Source organism: Myotis brandtii, unplaced genomic scaffold, assembly GCF_000412655.1.
Source record: "Myotis brandtii unplaced genomic scaffold, ASM41265v1 scaffold1163, whole genome shotgun sequence".
Taxonomy (NCBI): domain Eukaryota; kingdom Metazoa; phylum Chordata; class Mammalia; order Chiroptera; family Vespertilionidae; genus Myotis; species Myotis brandtii.
Genome location: NW_005354025.1, coordinates 450,540 through 475,380, shown reverse-complemented (window position 1 = coordinate 475,380; position 24,841 = coordinate 450,540). Strand labels below are relative to the sequence as shown.

Sequence of the window (24,841 nt, the reverse complement as noted above, 5' to 3'; positions counted from 1 at the left end):
TGTCTCTGCTCGCTTTCTCCTCTTGGCCCATTCTATAGCATTTAATACTATTACCATTTATTGTTTTTCCTTCTCCAGTTTCTTATATCCACGCTCTGCTAGTTCTAATTTTGTTTTTCCTTTAATAAGCTTTTCTTCATCCTTGGTCTGTAAATTCCTTTAGACTTTTTCTCATTCTGGACCTTTTTCTTGAGTAGCATGCTTAAAGTATGCTGGTGGCTTAAATATAGATCTCTAATATAGACGCTTCCTTGTAGTTTAGACCAATATATCATTACTTCCCCAGACAACTCAAACTTGATATGGCCAAAACAGACCATCTCCTTCCTTGTAAACTTTCTTTTTCTTCTCTTTCCCTACCTCAGAGAATGGTATTGCTGTTCATCAAAATCAGACACTAGGCCTCATCCGGTATTTCTCCCCCTGTTTTTCTCACCTCCCAAATTGGTCAGTTCAGCCTTCTCTTGTCCCAGGTTCTCTCTCAGTTCCTCTGCTGCACCTCTGCCATATGACCTCTCGTTGTGGGTTTTCCATATTGGAGTAATCGCCAAGCCATTGTGATTTTTATCTCCTCAGTTTTTCTTGAATCTGTCCCCCTCGTCTTCCTCTCTGTCTCTACTTCTACCACCTTGATCCAAACTGTCATTGTCTCATCTGGTCCCCTGCAGTAGCCTCTTTACTGCTCTGCATTTGTTCTTATGTCCTACAATCCATTCTTCATATGGCAACCTTGTGATGTTTTCAAAATGCAGCTCTGGCCTTTTTTGTCTCTGGCTTTCCATGTGCTAATCCCTCTTTCTAGAACACTCTGTCCCTTTACTTCCCACCAGTTACCCTTATCTAGTTGATTCCCGTTAATCTTTTATATCCCAAGTCCAACAGTATTTCCCTGACACCCCTCTCCCATCTCTACCTCATAAAGCCATGTCTTCCCTGCCCCCTCCCTTTCCCCATATATACTGTCATAGCTCTATATCTTTTTCCTTCAGAGCACCATGTAGTTGTCATTCTGTTTATAGGTTATTTGGTTATTTTCTGACTAGATCATAAAATCCTCTCTGTGTTGTCAATCTTTCATCACCAATCCTACCCCAGTAGCGGTGTCATGATCTCAGGTGGCAGGTCAGTTCATTTCTAGGCTAGGTAAGAGTACAGTTGACTGATGAACAACACAGAGTTGGACTGTGCAGGTCCATTTCAGTAAGTATGCAGTTGACCCTTCATATGCTAGGATTTTGCATTCACAAATTCAGCCAAATGTAGGATCAGCTAACAATATTGTTGATCCATAGTTGGGAATCCATGGATGTGGGGGACTCACTTTATGCGTTGTTCTATGCCATCTATAATAATAAAAGCATAATATGCTACTTAGACCAGACATCCTTTCGGACGAACTTCCAGATGAAGCTACAGCTGCGGAGGCAGAGGCAGCCGCTGCTGCGGTGGGGGCCGAGCCCCTTGCACGAATTTCATGCATCGGGCCTCTAGTTTTATATAAGGGACTTGAACAATTTGGGGGGAATAAAAAGCTATATGCAGGTTTTAGCTGTTCAGGGAGTTGGCACTCCTAACCCCATGTTGTTCAACAGTCACCTGTATACCTTTAAAAAAAAATCTTTATTGTTAAGAATATTATAGATGTCACACTCTTCTTTCACCATTGCTCCCCTCCACCCAGATCCCACCCCAGGCCTTTACCACTCTATTGTCTGTGTCCATGGGTTATGCATATATGCATATTAAATTCTTTGGTTAATCTTTTCCCTTCCCCTCTTCCCCCTTCCTTCTAAGATTCTTTAGTCTGTTCCATGTTTCCATGTCTCTGGTTCTATTTTATTCATCAGTTTATTTTGTTCATTAGATTCCTTGTTCATTTATTTTGATTTTTAGATTCAATTGTTGATAGATGGGTATTTATTACCATTTTATTGTTCATATTTTTATCTTCCCTCCTCCTCTACTTCTTTTTCTCCTCCTCCTTTTTCTCCTTCCTCCTCCTCTTCCTCTTCTTCTTCTTAAAGAATTCCCTTCAACATTTCATGTAATACTGGTTTGCTGGTGATGAACTCCTTTAGGTTTTTTTTTGTCTGTGAAGCTCTTTATCTGACCTTCAATTCTAAATGATAGATTTGTTGGGTAGAGTAATCTTGGTTGTAGGTCCTTTTTATCACTTTGAATATTTCTTGCTTCTCCCTTCTGGCCTGTAAAGTTTCTGTTGAGAAATCAGTTGGTAGTCACATGAGTGCTAGGTAACTAACTGCTTTTCTCTTGCTGCTTTTAAGATTTCTTTTTATCTTTAATTTTTGGCATTTTAATTATGATGTGTCTTGGTGTGGGCATCTTTGGGTTCCTCTTGTTTGGGGATTGTCTGTACTTCTGGACTTGTATGTCTATTTCTTTCACCAGGTAGGGGAAGTTTTCTGTCATTATTTTTTCAAATAGGTTTTCAATTTCTTGCTCACTCTCTTCTCCTTCCAGCAGCCCTGTGATGCGAATGGTGGTACGCTTGAAGTTGTCCCAGAGGCTCCTTACACTATCTTCATATTTTTTGATTCGTTTTTTTTGTTGTTGTTCTGATTGGTTATTTTGCTTCCTTATATTCCAAATCACTGATTTGATTCTCAGTGTCCTCTACTCTACTGTTGATTCTCTGTAAATTATTCTTTATTTCAGTTAGTGTATGTGTCATTTCTGATTGGTCCTTTTTTATGTCATTGGTGTTCTCTCTAAGTTCCTTGCCGTTGTCACAAAGTTCTTTGAAGTTATCACTAAGTTCCTTGGGCATCCTTATAACCGTTATTTCGAACTGTGCATCTGTTAGTTTGCCTTCTTCCATTTCATTTAGTTCTTTTTTTTTTGGCAATTTCTTCTTTTCATTTGTGACATGTTTCTTTGTCTCCACATTTTGGCTTTTTCCCTGTGTTTGTTTCTATGTATTAGGTAGAGCTGCTATGTCTCCTGGAATTAGTAGAGTGGCCTTGTATAGTAGGTGTCCATAGGGCCCAGTGGCTCAGCCTTCCTAAGTCGCCTGAGCTGAGCATTCTAGATGTGCCCCTGTGTGGGCTGTGTGCACTGTCTTGTTGTAGTTGAGCCTGGATTGCTTTTGGCATCACTGGGAGGGATTGATGCCCCTCCCTCACCCCCCAGGCAATTGGCTGTTCGGACCAGCTGTGTCTACAGCAGGGGTCCTCAAACTACGGCCCTCGGGCCACATGCAAATACAAATATTGTATTTGTTCCTGTTTTGTTTTTTTACTTCAAAATAAGATATGTGCAGTGTGCATAGGAATTTGTTCATAGTTTTTTTTTTAACTATAGTCCGGCCCTCCAACGGTCTGAGGGACAGTGAACTGGCCCCCTGTTTAAAAAGTTTGAGGACCCCTGGTCTACAGCATAAAAACTGCTGTGCAGGAGATGCCCCTATGGAGCAGGACTTACTTCAGTGGGACTATGGTACTCTCTGAGTCTGCCCCTTGAATGTGTCACTCATGGATGTGGTAGGGTTGTAATCTGGCGTGATCTGAAGCTGACCACTGGATGTGTGGAGCCTCCCAGGAGGTGCAAAGTCAGCTGCTGTCTATGCCCTCCTGGGGCCACCAGGCACACACTACAGAGCAATCTGTAGGTGGCTGCTACTTGAATTGGGGTTAGAGCTGCCCAGGAGAGGCCAAGCTGTGAACCAAGGCTGGCTGCTGCTAGTGCCGGGCCTGGGGCCTCTTATTGAGAGGAATGGGGCACACTGAGGCCAGCTGCTGCTTGTTTGAGAGATTTTAGAAAAGTTGAAGCCTGAGCCAGGACAGGCTATTTGTATGGAAAAACCACTGCAAACAGTTTGCGTGGGGCTGCAAATTGGGTGGGGCAGGGTTTCAGGGAGTCCCCAGGGTCATATAAACAGTGCGATCCAGGTTGATAGAAACTCACATATGGCACCTGCCAGTCATCATTGTGGCGGGGGTGGTCTCAGCATAGGAACAATGACCTCTATCAACAATTTTGTCTGGGAGAAAGCTGTTCTTACCCCGATGTCAGACAATTTAGTTCCTCCCCGTATGTCCGTGGATCCTTTCAAGCTGCTGCCCCAGCGCTAGAGCTCAGAGGGAGTGAGTCCAAGTAAGTATATGCACCAGCCCTTTTAGAGGAACGCCTGGGATGTGTCACTCAGCCACAATTCCCACTGTTTTTACAGCCTGAAGTTACAGAGACTTCTCTTCCCAGCACAGGGACTCCTTGCTTCTCACAGATTGCTACTCTCATGCTCCCTCTAGAAAACACTCCCACATACTCTTTCAATCTCCTTTCCCTTTCCAGCTGGCTAAAATGAAATGACTCCCAGAGTAACTTGGGAGCCACACATTGAAGGTAGTAGTGCTTCCATCAGCCTGGGTCCTGAGTGACTGTATGGAGAATACCCTGTTCATCTGTTTACCTGCTGAGTACTGGTAAGTGAACAAGACAAAGTTCTACTGCATTTGAGCCATTGTACAGTTTCAGGTCAATTTGGTTTGGTAGTTAGTCCTTGCTAACTAGTATAATTCTCATGTAGTGAACTTTTACAATGTCCAATACTGAAGCAAAGTCAAGTACTACAGAGTGTTGAGGGAATGAGTGATTATATTACATTCCTTTATCCTGTGTCACTTTTTCTTATGCTTGTTAAAACTTTTCAACAAGTTTCATTTGAGTGCCTACCATGTGTCAGGCTTTTTTTTTTTTTTTAGCAGCTAGGGGCACAGCTGTAACAACAAAACACAAAGTCCCTGCTTCACAGAACTCACATTTTAAAGGAATATCTAGTGGATGCCTCTTGAAGAATGTACCAAACAAGTTTGCTAATGTTATTATCTAGGGCAGCAGTTCTCAACCTGTGGGCCGCGACCCCATTGGCGGTCGAATGATCCTTTCATATGGGTCGCCTAAGACCATCCTGCATATCAGATATTTACATTACGAATCATAATAGTAGCAACATTACAGTTATGAAGTAGCAACAAAAATAATTTTATGGTTGGGTCACAACATGAGGAACTGTATTTAAAGGGCCAGAAGGTTGAGAACCACTGCCTAAGGGTTGGGGAGACCATGGACCAATCATAGGCCACTCTCTTTTCTTTTCTGTCACTCTTTATTTCCTTCTCTTCTCCATCTAGGAGCTCTCATTTGGCCCCATGGTTTCAAATACTGTCTGTACACACTGATCTCTCCCCATTAAGTAACTCTAGTGTTGACCTTTCTCCTGAGCTCTAGACTTTTAGCCAGATGCCTAATCAGCATTTAAGGTATAAGAGGTATCTTAAACTAACAGAGCTTAAAAGCAACTTGGGCTTTCTTTCTTGAAAACTGTCTTGCTCTTTTCTTTCTCTATGTTAATAACTGTATCCTGTCACTAAGGCTAAAAACCTAGGAATCATCCTCAATTGTTCTCTTTTCCTTACCCCCACATCCAATCCATCATTGAGTCCTGGAGGTTCTTATATTCAAAACAGATTTCCAGTGTGTTCCCTTTTCTCCAGCTCTGAGCCAACATCATCTCTCCACTGAGTCATGGTAACAGCCTCCCAAAGAATCCTCCCTGCTCCTGCCCCCGCCCCTCCGTCTATTCTTCACAGAGCAGACAGCGTGCTCTTTTAAAAACAAAAACCAGGATTATATAACTTCCTAGTTTGAAACCTCCTATAACTTTACACTGTACTTTATAATAACATCTAGACTTCTCCACCTGTCCCACTGGCCTCACATGATCTAACTCCTTCTCATCTGAAATCATTTCACACTTCCTTTTGTTACCTGAAACTGCCAGGTTTCTCCTACAGAGTCCTTGCATTTACTACTTCCTAAAATACTCTTCCTCATATCTTTGCATGGCTGCCTCTGCCTCATTCTTTAGGTTGCAGCTCAAATATCACCACCTTCCCCTAAAAGGCCTCTCCTGAACCCTATCTACAGTCACTCTCAAATTACCCTGTATTATTTCCTCTGTAGTATAAATCACCACTTAATGTTCTAAATATTTTTAAATTGTTTACTTCATTATTTGCATTTCTCTAAGGGAGTAAGCTGCATGAGGGCAGAGCTTTCGTTTTGTTCATGACTGAATCCCTTGTACGTGGAACAGTTCCTAATACTTAGCATGTAATCGATGTTTAGTAAGTCCTGCATCCTGTCTAGACTGGGGCAGTGTCCCACCTTCCATCTGTTAACACTCATATTTCTGCCTTTGTCTTTGGGCTGAGATCCTGCCTTGCATGGTCATGAACTCTGCCCTTACCTCCTGCATGGCTTTCAGCTCTTCATCTAGCATCACATTTGGAGCTTGTTTCCCTCAGGTCCATTTTACTCTGCCCCTGTCTTGCTCTGTGTGACTAAGAGAACTATGTTGTCTCACTCCCAAGTCTACAAAGCTGAGTTAACAACAGCTTTGCCCTCCAGTTTCTCATTAGAATCTCTTGGCTTTCCTCTATACTCCAAGCTTTTGAGGTTCTGGACATCTGCTTCAATCACTGCTTCTCACATATGACTTTGTTTTTTTTAAATTATTTTTTATAATAATTTTTTATTTTTCAATTATAGTTGACATACACTATTATATTAATTTAAGGTGTACACTCTACTGATTAGACATATAACTTACTAAGTGAACATCCTGATAAATCTTGTACCCATCTGAAACCATACATAATTATTATAATATTATTGATTATATTCCCTGTGCTGTCCTTTACATCCCCATGACTCTTTTATAACAACCAATTTGTACTTCTTTTTTTTTTTTTAAAATATTTTATTGATTTTTTTACAGAGAGGAAGGGAGAGGGATAAAGAGTTAGAAACATTGATGAGAGAGAGACATTGATCAGCTGCTTCCTGCACACCTCCTACTGGGGATGTGCCTGCAACCAAGGTACATGCCCTTGACTGGAATCGAACCTGGGACCCTTCAGTTCACAGGCCGACGCTCCATCCACTGAGCCAAACCGGTCAGGGCTAATTTGTACTTCTTAATCCCTTCACCTTTTTACCCATTCCCCCACCCCCTCCCATCTGGCAACCATCAAAATGTTCTCTGTATTTATGAGTCTATTTCTGTTCTGCTTGTTCATTTATTATGTTTTTTAGATTCAATTATTGATAGATATGTATTTATGGCCATTTTATTGTTTATATTTTTAATCTCCCCCCTTTCTTCTTAAAGAAGAGACTTTAACATTTCATCTAATGCTAGTTTGGTGGTGATGACCTTCTTTAGCTTTTTCTTGTCTGGGAAGTTCTTTTTATGTCCTTCAATTCTAAACAATAGCTTTTCTGGGTAAAGTAATCTTGGTTGTAGGTTGTTGCTTTTCATCACTTTGAATACTTCTTGCCACTGTCTTCATGCCTGCAAAGTTTCTTTTGAGAAATCAGCTGACAGTCAGGTGGGTGCTCTTTTGTAGGTAATTAACTGCTTTTCTCTTGCTGCTTTTAAGATGCTCTGTCTTTAAACGTTTTCATTTTAATTATAATATTTCTTGGTGTGGGCTTCTTTGGGTTCATCTTACTTGGGAATTTCTGTGCTTTCTGGACTTGTATGTCTATTTATTTCACCAAATTAAGGAAGTTTTCTGTCATTATTTTTTCAAATAGGTTTTCAACCTCTTGCTTTCTCTCTCCTTCTTCCGGCAATCTCATGATTCAAATGTTGGTATGCTTGAAGTTGTCCCAGAGGCTCCTTACACTATCTTCATATTTTTTGATTCTTTTTTTCTTTTTGCTGTTCTGATTGGGTGTTTTTTGCTTCCTTATATTACACATTGCAAATTTGATTCTCGACTTCATCTACACTACTGTTGATTCCCTGTAAATTATTCTTCATTTCCATTAGTATATGCTTCATTTTTTACTGGTTCTTTTTTTTTTATGGTTTCTATGTCCCTTTTCATGCTGGTGAAGTAGTCACTAAGTTTCTTGAGCATATTTATAACCATTGTTTTGAACTCTTATCTGGTAGTTTGCTTGCTTCCATTTCATTTAGTTCTTTTCCTGGAGCTTTCTCCTATTCTTTCACTGGGAACTGTTTCTTTGTCTCCACATTTTGACTGCTTTGTTTCTATCATTATTTTTTCAAATACAGAATCAATAATGTGTTTACTTCTATGAATTAGGTAGAGATGCTATGTCTCCTGGACTTAGTAGAGTGGCCTTGGGTAGTAGGTGTCCTATAGGGCCCAGTGGTGCAGCCTTCCTAGTCAGTCGAGCTGGGTGCTTCAGGTGTGCCCCTGTGTTGACTGTGCATTGTCCTATTGTAGGTGACCCTTGCTGTTGGCATGTCAGTGGGAGGGATTTACCCCAGGCTGATCAGCTGTGAAGACTGGCTGTGACTACAGTGGAGAAACCACTGTGTAAGAGTTGACCCTGTGGAGCAGGACTCACTTCAGTGGGACTTTGGTGCTCACCAAATCCACTCCTTGAGTGTGTCGCTGGTGGCAGTGGTAGAGCTGTAATCTGCAGTTGTGTGAAACTGTCCACCAGGTACACTGGCTCTGGAGCCTCCTGGGAGGCAAGATCAGCTACCATCTGTGTCCTGCCTGGGGCCACCTGGCATGAGCTACAGAGTGATCTGAAGATGACTAATTGTGCTGAGTTTGGAGATGCCCAGGAGAGATTAAGCTGAGAACCAAGATTGCCTGTCACTAGTGCTAGGCCTAGGACCACTTAACAAGAGTTTTGGTTTATGCTGAGGCCAGATGCTGCTTGTTTGAGAGAATTTAGGAAAGTTTGAGGCACGAGGCAAGAGAGGCCATTTGTATGGAAAAGCCATTAGAAATGGCTTGGGTGGTCCTGCTATTGGGTGGAACCTCAGGGAATCACCAGGATGAGGGTGAAAAATATGAGCCAGGTTATTGGAGAACTCAGATATGGCACCCGACTGCCAGTTCTGTGGTGAGAGTCCAGAAAAGGAACAAAGGCTTCTGCCAGCACTTTTGTCTGGCAGAAAGCTGCTCCTCCTAGTTCTCACCCTGATGCTAGACAATTTAGTTCCTCTCCATATGTCCCTGGATCCTTTCAAGCTGCTTCCCCAGTGCTAGAGCTCAGAGGGAGTGAGTCCAAGTAAGTATATGCACCAGCCCTTTTAGAGGAACGCCTGGGATGTGTCACTCAGCCACAATTCCCACTGTTTTTACAGCCTGAAGTTACAGAGACTTCTCTTCCCAGCACAGGGACTCCTTGCTTCTCACAGAAGGCCTCTGCAGCCAAGATATCCCTCCTGATTAAAAAAAAACAAGGCACACATGGGTATCAGATCATCCCGTTCCATGCCTCCACCCCTCCTACCAGTCTCAATATGGCTTCTTTCTCTAGTTGTAGGACTTCCATTCAGCCAGGTTTCAGGCAGTTCTGAATGATGGTTCTGTGGTTTGGTTGTAATTTTGACGTGGTTGTGAGCGGATGTGAGTGCTGCATTTACCTACGCAGCCATCTTGACTGGAAGTCCACCTGTATACCTTGGATGGGGACTCCTTCCAAGTTGAGAATGTTCCCACGAGATCTAGGCTTTTTACTCCGTAGACAAATTCCTTCCCCTCTCTTGGCCTTAGATTGATAGGATTGGACTATGGTGCCACCTAATTATAAAATTGCCTAACTTTTCCCCATCTTGGAGATCAAACCCTTTTATTTTCACAAGCCAACTTCTAGTAAAGGTGCTAAAATTTCAGGACATACTCAAATGGTTGGAGAGAGGAAGGATTTTAGGCCTCATCAATAATTCTCTTTTTCTTCAATTCTAACATGTAAATCAAAAAATTTAAGTATTGCTCATAAAATAATAAACATAGGAGGGTGCTCTTTCCCCCTTCAGATCTGCTAATTCAAATTGAACAGTTTAGCAAGGGCCTGGTCTCATTCAAGCCACCCCATGGTGTAGACATTATTTCCATTCCTGTCTTAGATATAAGGACACTTAAGTCCAGCACGGTGAAGTCATGTCACACTGCAGGCAAGTGGTAGCACAGGACTTAAACTTGGATTTTTCTGACTGGATTTTTTCCCCCCTGTTTTATCCTAGCAACCTCCCTCCTTTTTTGGTTGCTTGTGGAAAGGAATTGAAGTATTGAAGAGAGACTGTATTCAAATGCAGTTCAGTAACCTACAGACTGCCTTGCCCCAGGCAGACCTTCTAGTACCTAAAATTGTAGTAAACGTTGCTCAAAATCCTTTTGTGTGAAAAAGAGTCCCTTTCCTTTTTACCCTTTGCTTCTCAGCTGCCCTCCAGGAATGCTTGACTACCAGTATTTGGCTCAAAAGGAGAAACAGTTGAAAGATCTACACCCTTCATGAACAGCATCAATAACCTGATTTTCCATTGAAGTGGTCCCTAAGGAAATCTGTTTGTAGGGCTTTGTTACTTGCATAAAACATTTTTTGACAGTTAACTTTTAAAAAAAAGAGAGAACTAATTATAAATAGTAAACAGTTTTTCTTACGCTTTTAGTATTTGGTCTTACATAATGAGGGACCCATTACATAAATAATGTAAACATTTTTTAAAGGCTCCCATGTCCTTTTTCTAATAAGTCGCTTTTAAAGCATAGTGGACATGTGTTTAAATTGTGTTTATCTTTATAATTTGTAAGTGTTTATCTTTATAATTACATTTGTCAAATCCTAAAATTGATTTTATTTTTATTATTTTAGTTATGTGTAAATACTAACTCTATTCTTCCCTTGCTTTTGCAAATCCCTGTCAGAGAGGGTTTTGTGGTGGCAGCAGAAGCTTCCTGTAAACCTTGTGTAAAGGGTGCTCTGGAGAGAAAGAAGTGCCCTAAAAACCCTTGGTTTGTGGTATGACTGCAAGCCTAAGATGCCCATTTCCATTTGATTCCTCCAGTGGGTGGCTGGATTGCTCTGAGAACACTTCTCTCATTGTAGCCATTTTGTCACTTTCCTTCTGGGAAAACTTCATGTGTACCTTTATTACTGGTTTTAGTAATGGAGCTGAAAGACCCCAAGCACTGGAATTGGAGCCACAACTTCCTCTTTCCTTGTATCTTCCCCAGCAACTTACTCAGCAGCTCCAGTCTTGCTGTGACACCCAGAATGTATCATTTTGAAATGTCCCAGCTGCCACTAAGTCACATGGGAGCATGGAGCTGGCTGGGAGAAAGGTGCAGGTCAGTGATGGTTTTTTATTCCCACATAGATCCTTGAAGAGAAATTAGAAGTGGCATTTTTATTTTCAGTCCAAAGATTTATATGTTGTATTTTCCTTTAAAACAAACAAAAAACAAATGAAAGAGAAAGGAAGAAAGAAAAAATTAAGCTGTGGTTTAAGCAGAAGCTGTGATTTCTAAGTGTAGGTCCTTGTGAGCCTTAGTCCCCCCCTCCCCTGCTCCTGCAGGATGAGGGGGGCTGAGTGGGCATTTTAAATAATAGTAGGGTGAAGGCCAGCTTCCCCTTTCTGCTTGGCTCTCCCAACCTTCATGTGATGAAGCAGTTCTTTGACTTAAACTCAGTGTGGCAGGTCACCTTTAAAACAGGTCCTTTATAAACTGCTTCATGCATAATGACCCTTTATGACTCTTAATTGGGAGTAGTCATGCAGTAGGTAATTTTTATATGCCTATGTCCTATAGCACAACAGGGCAAGATAAAAGAAAACATGAGTCTTATACTGGGAATCTTGTTTCATCAAGTCAAGCCCCTGCCTGTGGTGGTGTTGTTTCTAACACAATTTTTCTTACGTAAATACTTCCTAGCAAGAAAAATATAGGCTTGACAGTGTTTACATTTTGCTCAGCATTTCTTACATGAGTTGCTAGAGGAAATGCTTATAATTTTGTTTGGGAAATGAAATTCCTGCAGAAAGGTCATTGCAATGTCAGCCCTTGTCATTTTTAACCCTCTTATCCCAGAGCTGATCTGCAGCATGTCAGGTCTGGCTTACTGCTCTAACCAAAAAAGGCAAAGAATGTGTGAGCGTTGCTCCTTTCAGCCAATTGTCTTGGTGCTCCATAATGGGCTGTGTTCACGCAGTGTCAGCTGGACCCACTGGAAACGGGGGGATGTTGGAGACGCATTTTCCTGCAACTTTGGAGAGTCTGTGAGCCGAGATTCCAGAGTTTTGCCAAGAGCATAAATCCTAGGCATTATCTCAAAACTACACATTGGGCCGGTACCCTCTTCATTTTAAACATTTCTTGGCAGTCAGATAAACCCAGGCAGTTTATCACAGATGCCCACTTTCCCCGCCACCTCCTCTTCAAAGATCCCGAAACAAGGGTAGCAACAGAAGTCTGATAGAACTCTTACCTGTTTCACAGCTCCTCTTGGCCTCTCTGGGGTGAGGTAGAATTTGTTGCCGTAGGTGCATGTAGCCAGATGGAGGATTTAGCTCAACCGCTCACCTCTACCTCCATCCCAGTATAAATTATGCATGAACAGGGAAGAAAAAGCAACAGGACTGCTTGTGTTTACCTTGTCTTCTCTTGCTTAAGATTGGTAATATAGGAAAGGCAAGTGTCTGAAGACAGGAATACAAAAAAGAGATGTGAGCTGTGGTTGAGATGAGTCAGTGGGTAGGGAGAGAAGAGTGATGAGCAGGAGTGCTGCAGCGGTGTCATCCTGCTGATACAAATAGTGCAGGTCTTGATCTCTTGAATTCCTGTACCAGGCAGGTAGCATGAGTGTTAGATTAAAGGCTTAGTGCTCTATCACACACAAACGTAAGGTAATTTACACAAGGTGCATGTAACCACCTTGCCACATCATTTCTCTACCTGAGTGGTGCTTGTGTGCTAAAGAGATTGTGGGATGCAGCACACTTAAGGGAGTCAGAAAAATTTGAATGGGTCTCATCACTGAAGTTGGTTTTATTATCATGAGAAGCAGCCTGGATTCTTATGAGAGCAGGAGTTGCTGAGGGCACAGTTTGGAACCTTGTGGCAGCAGAGCTTGTGGATCACACTTTTGTCCAGAAGGTAGGCTGGTAGGTTGAGAAAAAAGATGCTCTGATTTTCCTGAGGTCTGTCTCCTTAACCTGTCCAGAACCAGAGAGAATAACTGAAAAGGCAGCTATTAAGAGAGTGCCCTGACCGGACCAAGGGGAAGAATTGGGAGGTGATTCACTCTTTTTAAAAAAACAATATATGTTTTTATTGACTTCAGAGAGAGGAAGAGAGAGATAAAAAACATCTGTGATGAGAGAGAATCTCGATGGGCTGCCTACTGCACACCCCCTACTGGGGGATAAAGCCTGCAACCCAGGCATGTGCCCTGACCGGGAATCGAACCATAACCTCTTGGTTCATGGGTTGATGCTCAACCACTGAGCAACACCAGCCAGACTGGATTCACTCTTAATTTTTTTGTTGGTCTATGGCAACATTTATAGATGACTTTATTTGGAAAAAGACTAAATCTATTTTAAAAAATGGGAGAGGTGGGAGAGATCACAGTTACTACTGAATTTAGGGACTATAAACTTACTATAGCTTCACTTTGACCTAGTCAGAGCTGGCTGTGAATTCTAACCTGCTCATCTCTCCTCAAGGCATTAAGTTGGGTCATTCAACTGTCCCAGTTAAACAGGTAACATGTTTTAATAGTTTTAAAGGCAAACTTTACCTGTATTTGGATATTCAAGTATATACCTACACACCCTTGCTGATGTATTTAAACCTTTTGGCCCAAGGGTGTGTTTTTTTTAAAGGCTATTTTTTTAGAGCAGTGTTAGCTTCACAACAACATTAAGAGGAATGTACATAGATTTCCATACTCCCTACCCCCACACATTTATAGTCTCCCCCACTGTCAGCATCCCCCACCAGAGTGGCACATCTGTCACCCTTAATCTATATTGACACATTATAATGACCCAAAGTCTATAGTTTACATTGGTGTACATTCTACACATTTGGACATACCCATCATTACCGTATATTCACTACCCTAAAAATTCTCTGTGCTCTGTCTATTCTTCCCTACCCACTCCAGCTCCTCTTGCCATAGTTTTGCCTTTTTCAGAATGTCATGTAGTTGGACTCTTAACCTTTTCAGGTTGGCTTCTTTCACTTAGTCTTGTGTTTTTAAGGTTCTTCCATGTCTTTTCATGGCTTGATAGCTCATTTCTTTTTAGTGTTGAATAATATTCTGTTGTTTGGATATACCAAAATTTGTTTATTCATTCACCTACTGGAGGACATCTTGTTTGCTTCTAACAGTTATGAGTAATGCTGCTATAAATACTCATGTGCAGTTTTTTGTGTGGACATAAGTTTTCAGGTCCTTTGCATAAATACCAATGAGTGTAATGCTGGATCCTATGGTAAGTGTATGTTTAGTTTTGTGAGAGACTGCCAGACTGGTCTTCCACAGTAGCTGTACTATTTTGCATTCTCACCAGCAACATAACGGAGTTCCTGTCACTCCACATCCTTATCAGCATTTGCTGTTATTAGTATTCTGGATTTTGGCAATTCTAATAGGTATGTGGTAATATCTCATTGTTGTTTTAATTTGCATTCCCCTAATGTCTTTTGCAAACATTTTCATTCTCTTGACAGTGTCTTTCATAGAGCAGGAATTTTTTTTCATTTTAATGAAGTCCAGTTTATTAGTTCTTTCATGGGTCTTGCCTGTGGTGTTGTATCTAAAAGTCATCACCAAATTAAAGATCATCTAGATTTTCTCCTGTGTTATCTTCTAGGAGTTTTATAGTTTTGTGCTTTTACATTTTAATCTGTGATCCATTTTGAATGAATATTTATAAAGGATGTAAAACTCATGTCTAGATTTTTTTTTTTCTTTTGCATTGTTCCAGCACCATTTCTTGAAAATACTGTCTTTTTTTCACTGTATTGTTTCTGTTTCTTTGTCAAAGATCAGTTGACTATATGGGCCTGTTTCTGGGCTCTCCATTCTGTTGCATTAATCTATTTGTTTTTTTGCCAGTACCACATTGTCTTCATTACTGTAGCTTTATAGTAAGTCTTGGAGTCAGGTAGGTCTGACTTTGTTCTTTTCAATATTGTTTTGGCTATTCTGAAACTTTCCCCTTTCCATATTAACTTTAGAATCAGTTTGTCTATCTCCACAAAAGAACTTGCTGTGATTTTGATTGGGATTGCATTGATTTGATTGGATCTATAGATAAAGTTGGGAAGAACTCACATCATAACAGTATTGAGTCTTCCTGTTGTAGGCAGCAGGAATGGCACCAGGTTCACCACTGGACCTGGGTTCAGCAACCTCGGTACTTGAATTCTGGCTAGGAAAGAATTCAGAGTCAAGACCCTGCAGCTTTTATTTGTCAAACTAATGGAGAACATGTATTTATAAAATCACAGAGGTAGAAAAAGTAATTCCTAGAAGAAATGGGCTTAGGAAACAAGTTATAGAGGTAAGAGAAGGGCCCTTGGAGCTTGGAGTGAGGGAAGTAATGCTAACGTGCCGGGGGTGGGTAAGGGAAAGTCCTAATGGTTTTAAGGGTGAAGATTTTAGGGGAGGTCCCAGGTGAAGATCTCATTATAATAATCAGCAGCTTTCCAGGTGTGTTCTTTCAGGGTCTGGGTCTCCACTGATTGCTTGGCCAGTGCCAGGGCAGAAGGTCATTAGTCAGTGCAGCTGGTCTGAGGTCAGCCATAGCGTCGCTTGTTTGGTTTTGCTGCTCCTTTGGGCCTGGAGCCGAACTACAACTGAGGCTTAGATGTTATCTCTAGGGAGGAAAGGTCAAGGGTCTCAAATCACATGACCAGAGATATGCTAGGGGAGGAAAGGTCACCCTGGGGGGCAAGGTTCCACCATACAGTTGTCCCTAGCTAGGCATCAGGGACTTTCCACCTAAATGACCTCCTGTACTGGCCCTTCGTCGTTGCTCTGCTCATGTCTGTCTGTCTACCACATTTCTAGCCATAAACATAGAATTTCTCTTCAATTGTTTAGTTCTTTGTTCATCAGAGTTTTGTATTTTTCTCAGACAATCTTGTACATATTTTATTAGATTTAGAACTAAGTTTTTCATTGTTTTGGGTGCTAATAAATACTGTGTTTTAATTTCAAATTTCACTTGTTTATTGCTGGTATATAGTAAAGCGATAGACTTTTGTATATTAACCTTGTTTCTTGCAGCTCTGTATTTTTCAATCCCATTCTTTTCTAGTAATGCCCTATTCCTAGGCTCATGCGTCTGCTCTAAAGTAGAAATCACTAGGGGAAGAATAACTGGTAGCATGAGGAGGTATGGGCAGGATCCATCAGCTTTCAGAGTGGCCTAACGAGAGGACTTTAATGTGGAACATGTTTCTTTTTATTAAAATGAAGGTTTTTTTTAATGATATCTAGGATATAGTAGCATCTAATTATGATAACACCCCACCCCCAAAAGGAGCAAATGATATTTTTGTTTGTTTTAAAGATTACCTGGGAGAGAGTTATTTGAACTTAAGATGATACCTGATCAGATCAACTGTCTTTCCTTTTAACCTCAGATGGATTTGCTAAGTCAGTCTGAGGATCACCCAAGAGTGAGGAGTCTTGGATTCTAGTCCCAGCTTAGCTCACTAGAGACTCAGTGACATTCAACTGTTCTTGAGGAATTCCTTCAAATGAAGTGCTCTATAGCTGCCAGGAGTTCATGGCTTCAAATCGAAGCGGCTTTTATTTGTCAGCTTTGGTCAGAGGATTTGAGCAGGGAGTAAGTATTTTACCCTTTTTCTACCTAGAATTCAGGAGAAGTTAATTAAATGAATCCATGTCCAGTAATAGAGTGGATCTTCTATTGATTTTCTTTGAAGTACGTAAAACCAATGAAGAAAAATGTTTGTAGAAGGAAGGACAGGGAACTTGACATTTTAGATCCTCACATTTGAAATTAGTCTTCAGTTTCAAGACTTAAAGCTGATTAATATTGTGTACTTGCTCATAATATTATGTTTTATATACTATTATTTCTTTGGGCAATGGTGTCGGACACCTACTGTTCAGAGTCCTGCTGGGCATGGTGGATGCTGGGAGAAAGCAGATGGATCTGGTTCTTGCCTCCTGAAGCTTACAAGTTTGATGAGGGGCTCATTATTAAGTATTTATGTGTCGTGGTTATCGTTGTATTAATTCTACAAAGAAAAAAAAATGTGCCAAGAGCGCTTACTTTCTTTCCCAGTCTCTCCATTTGATGGCCTGTGTGAGCAGCCGTTATTTCAGGGGAAGGCTGACTGCCTATGGGAATATGGGGGCAGACCCTGCCTGCCTGCATCCCTGATTCCCCTCTTCCACTCCTTGCTTGGACTTCATTTTTACAACTTGAACTAAGTGTTCTTCTTTCAACTTATTTCCTGTCTTATCACTCTTCCCAAGCGTGCTTATGCCCTCAAACCCTCTGCCTCTCCAAGTGTTCATGAGGTGTTGGCATGAAGGGATCTAGAACTTGAAGAAAGATCTATGGGTGGTCCAGTTCTTTCATTTTCAGATAAGAAAGGTGAGGATGAAGGAAGAGAGGAAACTTTCCCCAGTCACATAGCAAGCTAGAGTCAGAGCCAAAACTAAACCCAGGTCTCTGAGTCTTAGCCCAGTGCTTTCTCTTATGTTCCTGCAGGAGAGGCATTAGTCAGCAAAGACCCAGTCTCAGAAACATCCTTGTCCTTGCAGAAACACTAAGGAGGCTGGCACAACTAGAGGAAAAAGACAAGCCCTAAGGGGGCTGTAAACCACAGACCTCACATGACCTGGTGGGTTATTCCTTACAGATTTACCAAGAGAACCTTTAACTGGGAGCCGAGGAGGGAAAGTGGTATACTCAGTTCCCATCATCAGGGGAGTCATCATTTAGAGCAGCGATCGCCAACTTTTCAGACCTCACGGACCACCAGTGGTCTGCGGGCCACCAATTGGCGACTGCTGGTTTAGAGGAACATGGAAGTCTAACATGAATGGAGAAAGTGCCTAAGAGCAGGCTGTTAAGGGGCCCAGATGCATGCTCTGTGCACAGGAGGGTTCCAGAGCAGGCAGAGGTGCAGACCAGTCTCCTGGACGAGGAGGAAAGATTTCCCTAGAGAGGTGGAACTCAGCAGGTAGGCAGAGGAGTGGAGGCTGGGCTTTGCTGGGACCAGGAGAAGAAAGATCCATGTCTAGATTGTGTTCCCCTCTGGGCTTGAGTAGACTCCTGAACAAATGGCCATACAGGCAGTGGCGTGTGCCTAGGGCAGTGGTCGGCAAACTGCGGCTCACGAGCCACATGTGGCTCTTTGGCCCCTTGAGTGTGGCCACGAAGTTTCAATCGCACTGTACGTGCGCGCCCGCACGTGGGATTTTGTAGAAGAGCCACACTCAAGGGGCCGCAGTTTGCCGACCACTGGCCTAGGGGGTTGGGAAGTTGTAAGGAGCTCATTTTAGAAGACCTTGAGCTCTGAGTCGTGGAAACAGTGTGGTGCTGTGCTTCACTTTCTCAGAGGGGTGACTTGATGAAAGCTAGGCTTTTGGAGGATAAGTCTGGCCTATTTAGACTAGAAACCTCGTCAGGAACTTGTTCAGTTACTTGGGAATGGAATAAGCACAGGTAGTGGCATTGGGTATTTTGAGCTCGTGTAGTCATTGTCTGCAAAAATGATAAATCTGGTTTAATGTCCAAGTTTATCACACAAAGTATAGTTTTATAGTGATTTTTCTAGCCATGTCTAGGTATAGCCTTCAAAATAATTGTAAATCCTAAGCATCTGTATTTTATAAGGCATTTTGAAATAGCTAAGAACCAAATAAAAGACACTGTAAATACAAAAATGTCACTTCTTTTTACTCCCAAATCTCAAGTGCTAAGTGATACCATTTCATGTTGTTGCCAGTATTGAATTCTGCTTTCCTTTTTTATATAAAGTTTTACAGAGTTTGAAAACCTAGCATTGTCCTTTAGCTGAATAGGGCAGGGGCGATCTGGTGGGGAGAACGTAGGAAAAGAGGGTGAGAGTATCTGTATTGGGTCCTTAAACTTGGCCACCAGCACGCAAAGACTTACTACACTGTCTTCTCTTTGTTTCCTTAGGAATATAAACAGAAGCTTGCTCGGGTAACCCAGGTCCGCAAGGAACTGAAGTCCCATATTCAGAGTTTGCCAGACCTCTCATTGCTGCCCAACGTCACATGGGGCTTGGCCCCCCTGCCCTCTGCTGGTGACCTCTTTTCTACTGACTAGGGCAGGTGCCGTGCCCCAGATTCCCATCTCTACCAGCAGAAAAAAGAGGGCAAGTCATGGTTGGAAATAACCTTGTAGCCCCTGGTTCTATCCCTCCTTCCGCCTGGCCCCTAGCCTCCAGAAAGAACCACAAACTCTGGTTCTCCTCTCCAGCCTCTCCTGTTGAGCACAATTCAGAACAGTGGTGAGTGGAATCCAGTTTAGATTGATATTTGGAAAGAATACAAACTCTCCCACTTTGTGTTTTTATGCCCCATGTTGGTTTTCCATTCTTAGCTCTCACTTTATACTGAAGAAGTTATAAAAATCATGTGTACTTCTGGAAGCTTTCAGAAGAATCTTGTCCTTGATGATAGCATTGTGTCATGAAAGCAGCTTCCGTCTGAGCTGGGCTCGTTCAAGTTCAGTACAGGCTTCCACTGAGGAATTCAACCTGGAGTCATTGGCTTTCCTGACTCCATCAACCCCAAAGGGAGGCACAACTGTCGAGCAGCTTTGCCATAAGGAGTTTGCTAAATCTCTGATTCTCCCCTACTATTACTCTGGCGATGTATAGTCAATGGTTGGGTGCATTTGTTTTGTAAGCAGACTAGAGAATCTAGCAAGAAGATTAGGAGCTGATCTGGGACATAAAATCATAGTTCAGAGACAGAGTAACAGGAATTACAAGGATGAGTTTAAAATAAGTACTTTGCTTCAGGTTCCTACAAACAGGCTGCCCTTTTCAAGGGTCTACCCAGCGTCATAGAACACCTTCCTAAAAACAGCCTTCTGACCCCAGTTGGCTATGAAGGTGCTTATTAGCAATGGCAATGGTGGGCCGAAAAGCTAAAGGCATGCTGAGAGCCTGGGTTCTGTGTGGGTGCTGCTTTGACCCTTTCTTTTGGGGAGTAGGGCACACACTAACAATTCACTGTGTGGACATATGTCCTCAGGATGGTGACTGCACTTGCTTATCTCCCTTGCAAATATGACACCGTGCATGCTCATCTGTCCGTCAGCCACATCATTGCACGTGTCCCTGTGTCCAGGAGTACTTTGTGTCAGATGTTACTGAATAGCTCATCTTGGGCAGGGGAAGGGGGAAAGTTTGGGATATTAATTTTGGGTTTTAATTCTATTATCATGCCATCTGACATTACTTGCTTTTTAGTAAAGGTTAGGCCTGTTAACTATAAATCATTCTGTTTTGGCAGGCTTATTTTAGACATTGGAAAGGGCAGAAAACAATTTGCCCCAATAGTGTAATAGGAATTATAGCCCAGAGGTTGAAATCCCAAAGCTATAAAATGGGATCCAGTGGAGGGGGTTTCAGATTCTCCATTATTCTGAGGATTACCAAAAAGCCAATTACATGTAATTTTACATGTTAAAATATAGCCTATGTTTTTAAAAGTATAGCAGGTTTTTCTTAAAGGAGCCCTCCTGCCTGCCAAAAGTGAAAACAGTGAAAAGTCATAGCAGGCATTCAGTTTAACTCTGTGTAGAACCTAGTAGCATTTAAGCTATTTTCAGATTAGAATGTGGACTGTGTTGAACACTGCCTGTTGTCCTGTCATGATTAAATAATGAGTCTATATATAAAATTTTCTCCCAGAGGCCATAGGGCAGTGGGTGACTTTACTAAAATTGCAAGATGAATTCGAGTCTTTGCTCTTTCTGCACATATGCCTCTCCCCATGTGGTGTGCTGCTTTAGTTCTACCTAAGAGCATGTTTCTGAACAGATCCTTGGACATTCTGTATGTTTTCATCAAGGAAGGAAAATTTTACCAGCCACCAATCAACCCAAAAAAAGGGTATGGTAGATATTTGCTCTGATCAGCTAGATGAAACGTTATAACAGAATGAATCTTGCCCACTGTGATGTTTTATCTGATTGCATCTAACCAGCCATTGGTGCATAATTATTGCAGCAAGAGCAAGAAATGAAACTAGCAATTATGTAAATGAATATGATGGCCTCTTAACACCTGTTACTACTAGTGGACTTCCTGTGAGGAAGTTAGTTTTGGTATTTTTTGTTGTTGTTTTAATGAAATGCTTTTGTTTGTTTTTTAAATCTAATTCTCCCATATCCTCCCCAGGTGTGCTTTACTTCATTTGTTTAATTTAAGGATCTGGCAGGGTGGGGTGGGTGGTTTGTGTTTTGTGTTTTTTCTTCTTTACTTAGGGCATCCATAGACCTTAAAGGACCTTTCCTTTAGGTCATATTCCTCAGAAAGTCTTCGTTCTTTCCCCCCCTTTTTTCTTAAAGAATATTTTTAAAGCTTAAATTTGTATATTAATTTAGGACTTTATTTAGAAGTATAGGCTGTCTTTGGTGGCAGCAGTATATTCTGAAATGTCTCATAGATATATATTTTTGAATAAAGATGGTGTTGTTGAATGACATTGTGTGCTGTTTCCTTTCCCTACCCTTTTGCAGAACACAGTGCTCTCTTTGTAAGCAGTGGGTAATTAGTAATCACCAATAGAGATTGTGCTGTCTGCACAGAATCTTGTCCCTGTGGAGTTTTTGTGGGTCTTAGTGGCACATAAATACCCAGCACTTACATAGTATTTTCCAGGGGCTTAATTAGCTTTAATTAGCCAACCCACACAGTACCCAGGAGAGGTACCTCCACAGTTTTATCCTCATTGCACAGAAGTGGGAACTGATGGAGAGAAGTTAAGTGACTTTCTCCCCAGTACCATAGTCTCTGACAGATTAAAACTTGCAAGTTCTTTGATTTCAGCGCTTTTGTTTGCACCACTAGGCCTCCTGAGAGATATATTTGATTTTGTCAATACAGTGAAAGCCATTCTGAACAGCAAGAGGAAAAAGTCGAGATAATTCAAACCTGAGTGGTATGCCTTTAAAAACATTTTTGTGGGTTTCCTTTCTCCTTTTCACTTTTAAATTCAATGAAGCGTGTTGACTAAGTATTATTGTTAAAACTCAAAATAATAGAAAAATATTTTGAAATCGTTCCTTTTGAAGTGATTGGTGTTTGGAAAGATGGTTTTAACCTTTCCACTGGGTGAGGGCAGCATTTGCCTGAAGGAGTAGGGTTACTCATTTATCTCATGACACAGAAAACTGCAATAGCTGGTCCTTCAAGACTAAATGCAACTCAAGGAGAGTTGAGACTGCATTACCCACCTTCTGTCTTAAAATACAAAGGTTCAATGTAATATGTGGATCTCAGGAGACAAGAGCTCCTTCTGTGTCCCAGGTTTCATGGCCTAGGTAATGTCTTCACTCCTTCCTATAAATAGTAAGTCCATAATTCCTCTGGCTTAATTAGCACTTCACGCTACAAAATGTGACTCTGAAGTCCGCAGAGCTGAAGGTGGGACTACCCAAGAGTTCATGTATCTGTCAAAATGCTTAACTTTTGTGATTAGAGCCATTAACTGTGTGACCTTCCTGGGACAGGTGTTTCTTCCTCTGGGCCTCAGTTTTCTTATCTTTGAATGTGGTATTAGACTCAGTTATTTCTAGGCTCCCTGCCAACCCTAAAAGCTTATGATTGTTGGGTTGCATGAGAAGAATGCAACGCTGAATGGCATGTCCTAGGTTCCCATATTTGTTAAAAGAATACTGTCACCATAGTGCTAATGTATGGAAAGAAGATTTATGAAACCCTGGAGATCATCAGCTAAAAGGATCCGAACACAAAAGTCTGCCAAAACTAGGAGGATGGCGTAAAGATAGTTTGTCTGAGCACAATCAATCTGCATTTGGTTTCCTTGAGATCTTTAAGAAAAAGCTATTTTCCAGCCTGGTTTGCTATCTTACTTTCTCTTGGACTCAACTCATTCGCATCACCACCTCCACAGGATTTTCCATTTAAAAATTACTCTCCCACTCTAAGGCACAGATTCAATTAAGAATCTATTCTCCCGTATAGTAAATTGGGATTCATTACAGCTCTATGTGGTGTTGGAAGCCCAGTTTGTTCAATTTTTTAGACTCTGAAATAGTTTGCATTAAAAATTCATTTCTACCACTGGTTTGAAAAATATTAAAATTAGCAGTATAAGTCAGAATTTAATATGTTTTTATGAATAAGAGGCAGCTGTGGCGAGTGATAACCCACGTCTCATCTCACTGTGATGACCGTGGGCAAGTCCCTCAACTCAAGCCTTTCGGGACCTCTGCAGCTTCTTAAGGAAATGAATGAGGTTGATAAAACAACCTTGGGAGTGCTTTCCAGATCTGAAGTTCTATGACTAGGCTTTCAGAATAATTTTTCCTACTGAAAATCTTATTAACATGCACTCCACAGATTTTTAAATGCCAGTTATCAGTCCTCAGTTATGAAAATGATAAAATAGTTAACAAACAATACCTATAAACTTTAAATGAGATGTTTGTAAAAAGGGCCTAGTGCCATGGCCAGGGACAAATTAGGGACTCAGTGGTAGCTGTTATACATTCAACAATGAATGTAGGTATTTTTTAAAATATATTTTTATTTCAGAGAGGGGGAGAGAGAGAAACATCAGTGATGACAGGGAATTGTTGATCGGCTGCCTCCAGTACGCCCTCTCCACTGGGGCTCGAGCCCACAACCCAGACATGTGCCCTGATCAGGAATTGAACTGAGACCTCCTGGCTCATAGGTCGACGCTCAACTTTTGAGCCATGCTGGCTGGGCTTGGTAATAAAGTTAAAATTTATGTTTTTTGGAAGATACCACAATACCTATACCGTATGCTATTTTTATAATGGAGATGGTAAAAAACCTGTAACCACCCTAAACTTTTCGTCCACATTAAGGGTATAAAAGAGGAGTTAGACTTGAAAGAAGAGGGTTTTGGGTGGGGATTTCTTTGAAGTAATCCATTTGTATGTTTTGAGTCTCTTAAGGGAGAGCAGTAGATGCCCCTGCCTCTTACCTCAAGGCTAGGGAAGGGGCCTCCATGGAGGTTACTATGTGTCCCTTGTAGGGTGGTGATCAGGTGAACTAGACCCCCTGCCGGGGAACTCTAAAGAATGAAATGCCAGTGGCTGGCTAGGTGCTTTGACGATGGAGCCATGGAAAGGTGGCTGAGTTGGCTGCAGCCTCTATTCCTAGAGTTTGTCGGGGCAGGGGATGTATGCTTGCCTCCCATGGACCAGTTGTGAGCTGCATGCAGGAGAACCATCGTGGGTCATCTCAGAGTGACCAAGAGACGGGTCTGGCTCCTCAAGGAGGTAGACTTTGACTTGCAGTGCTGAGAAAGAAGCAGGAAATAAAGAGCCGGGGGTAAGTACCACCCCTGAGAGATGCCTGGGAGAGAATGAGCCACTCAAGATGCTGGAGAAGCCTACATGAGAAAGTAATGAAACTCTTGCCCAGCCAGTGCCCAGTCACCACAACACCTCAAGTAAGGATTTTCTCTTGCTTCTCCTTCCTTTCGTCACTCCCACTGCCCTAAACCTTAAACAATGCCGGCTTCCTGCCTGCAGCAGCCCCCAGAAAAGCCTTCACTTCAAATGATAAATTCTTTTGATTATAACATGGGATTGGACATTTAAATTTCTGAATTGAAACTGTTTTTGCACCTTTAGGGTGACTATGGGACTTTATTAGTGGTGTTACTATTACTATTATCTATGCTAATAAAAGGGTAATATGCTAATTAGACCGGGAGACCTTCCGGACAAAGCCATGGTAGCGGGGCTGAGGCAGTGGCGGTTAGGGGCGATCAGGCCGGC

General features: G+C 41.8%; 1 protein-coding gene across 6 annotated transcripts in view; it reads left to right on the top strand.

Annotated features, from left to right (window-relative positions):
- RPRD1B (regulation of nuclear pre-mRNA domain containing 1B) overlaps positions 1–24,841 on the top strand; it is an 84,567-nt gene that overhangs the window by 41,296 nt on the left and 18,430 nt on the right. For 2 of the 6 annotated variants that reach the window (XM_005858249.2, XM_014528992.1), the window contains one exon: positions 19,004–21,546. The exons of 2 other annotated variants lie outside the window; for them this stretch is intronic. In XM_005858249.2, coding sequence (XP_005858311.1) covers positions 19,004–19,153 — 150 coding nt within the window. In that variant the 3' untranslated portion in view covers positions 19,154–21,546. Of the gene's footprint in view, positions 1–11,033; positions 11,148–16,460; positions 16,533–19,003; positions 21,547–24,841 lie in introns of those variants that run through there. 2 more of the 6 variants (XR_313127.2, XM_005858250.2) reach the window with 2 other exon arrangements.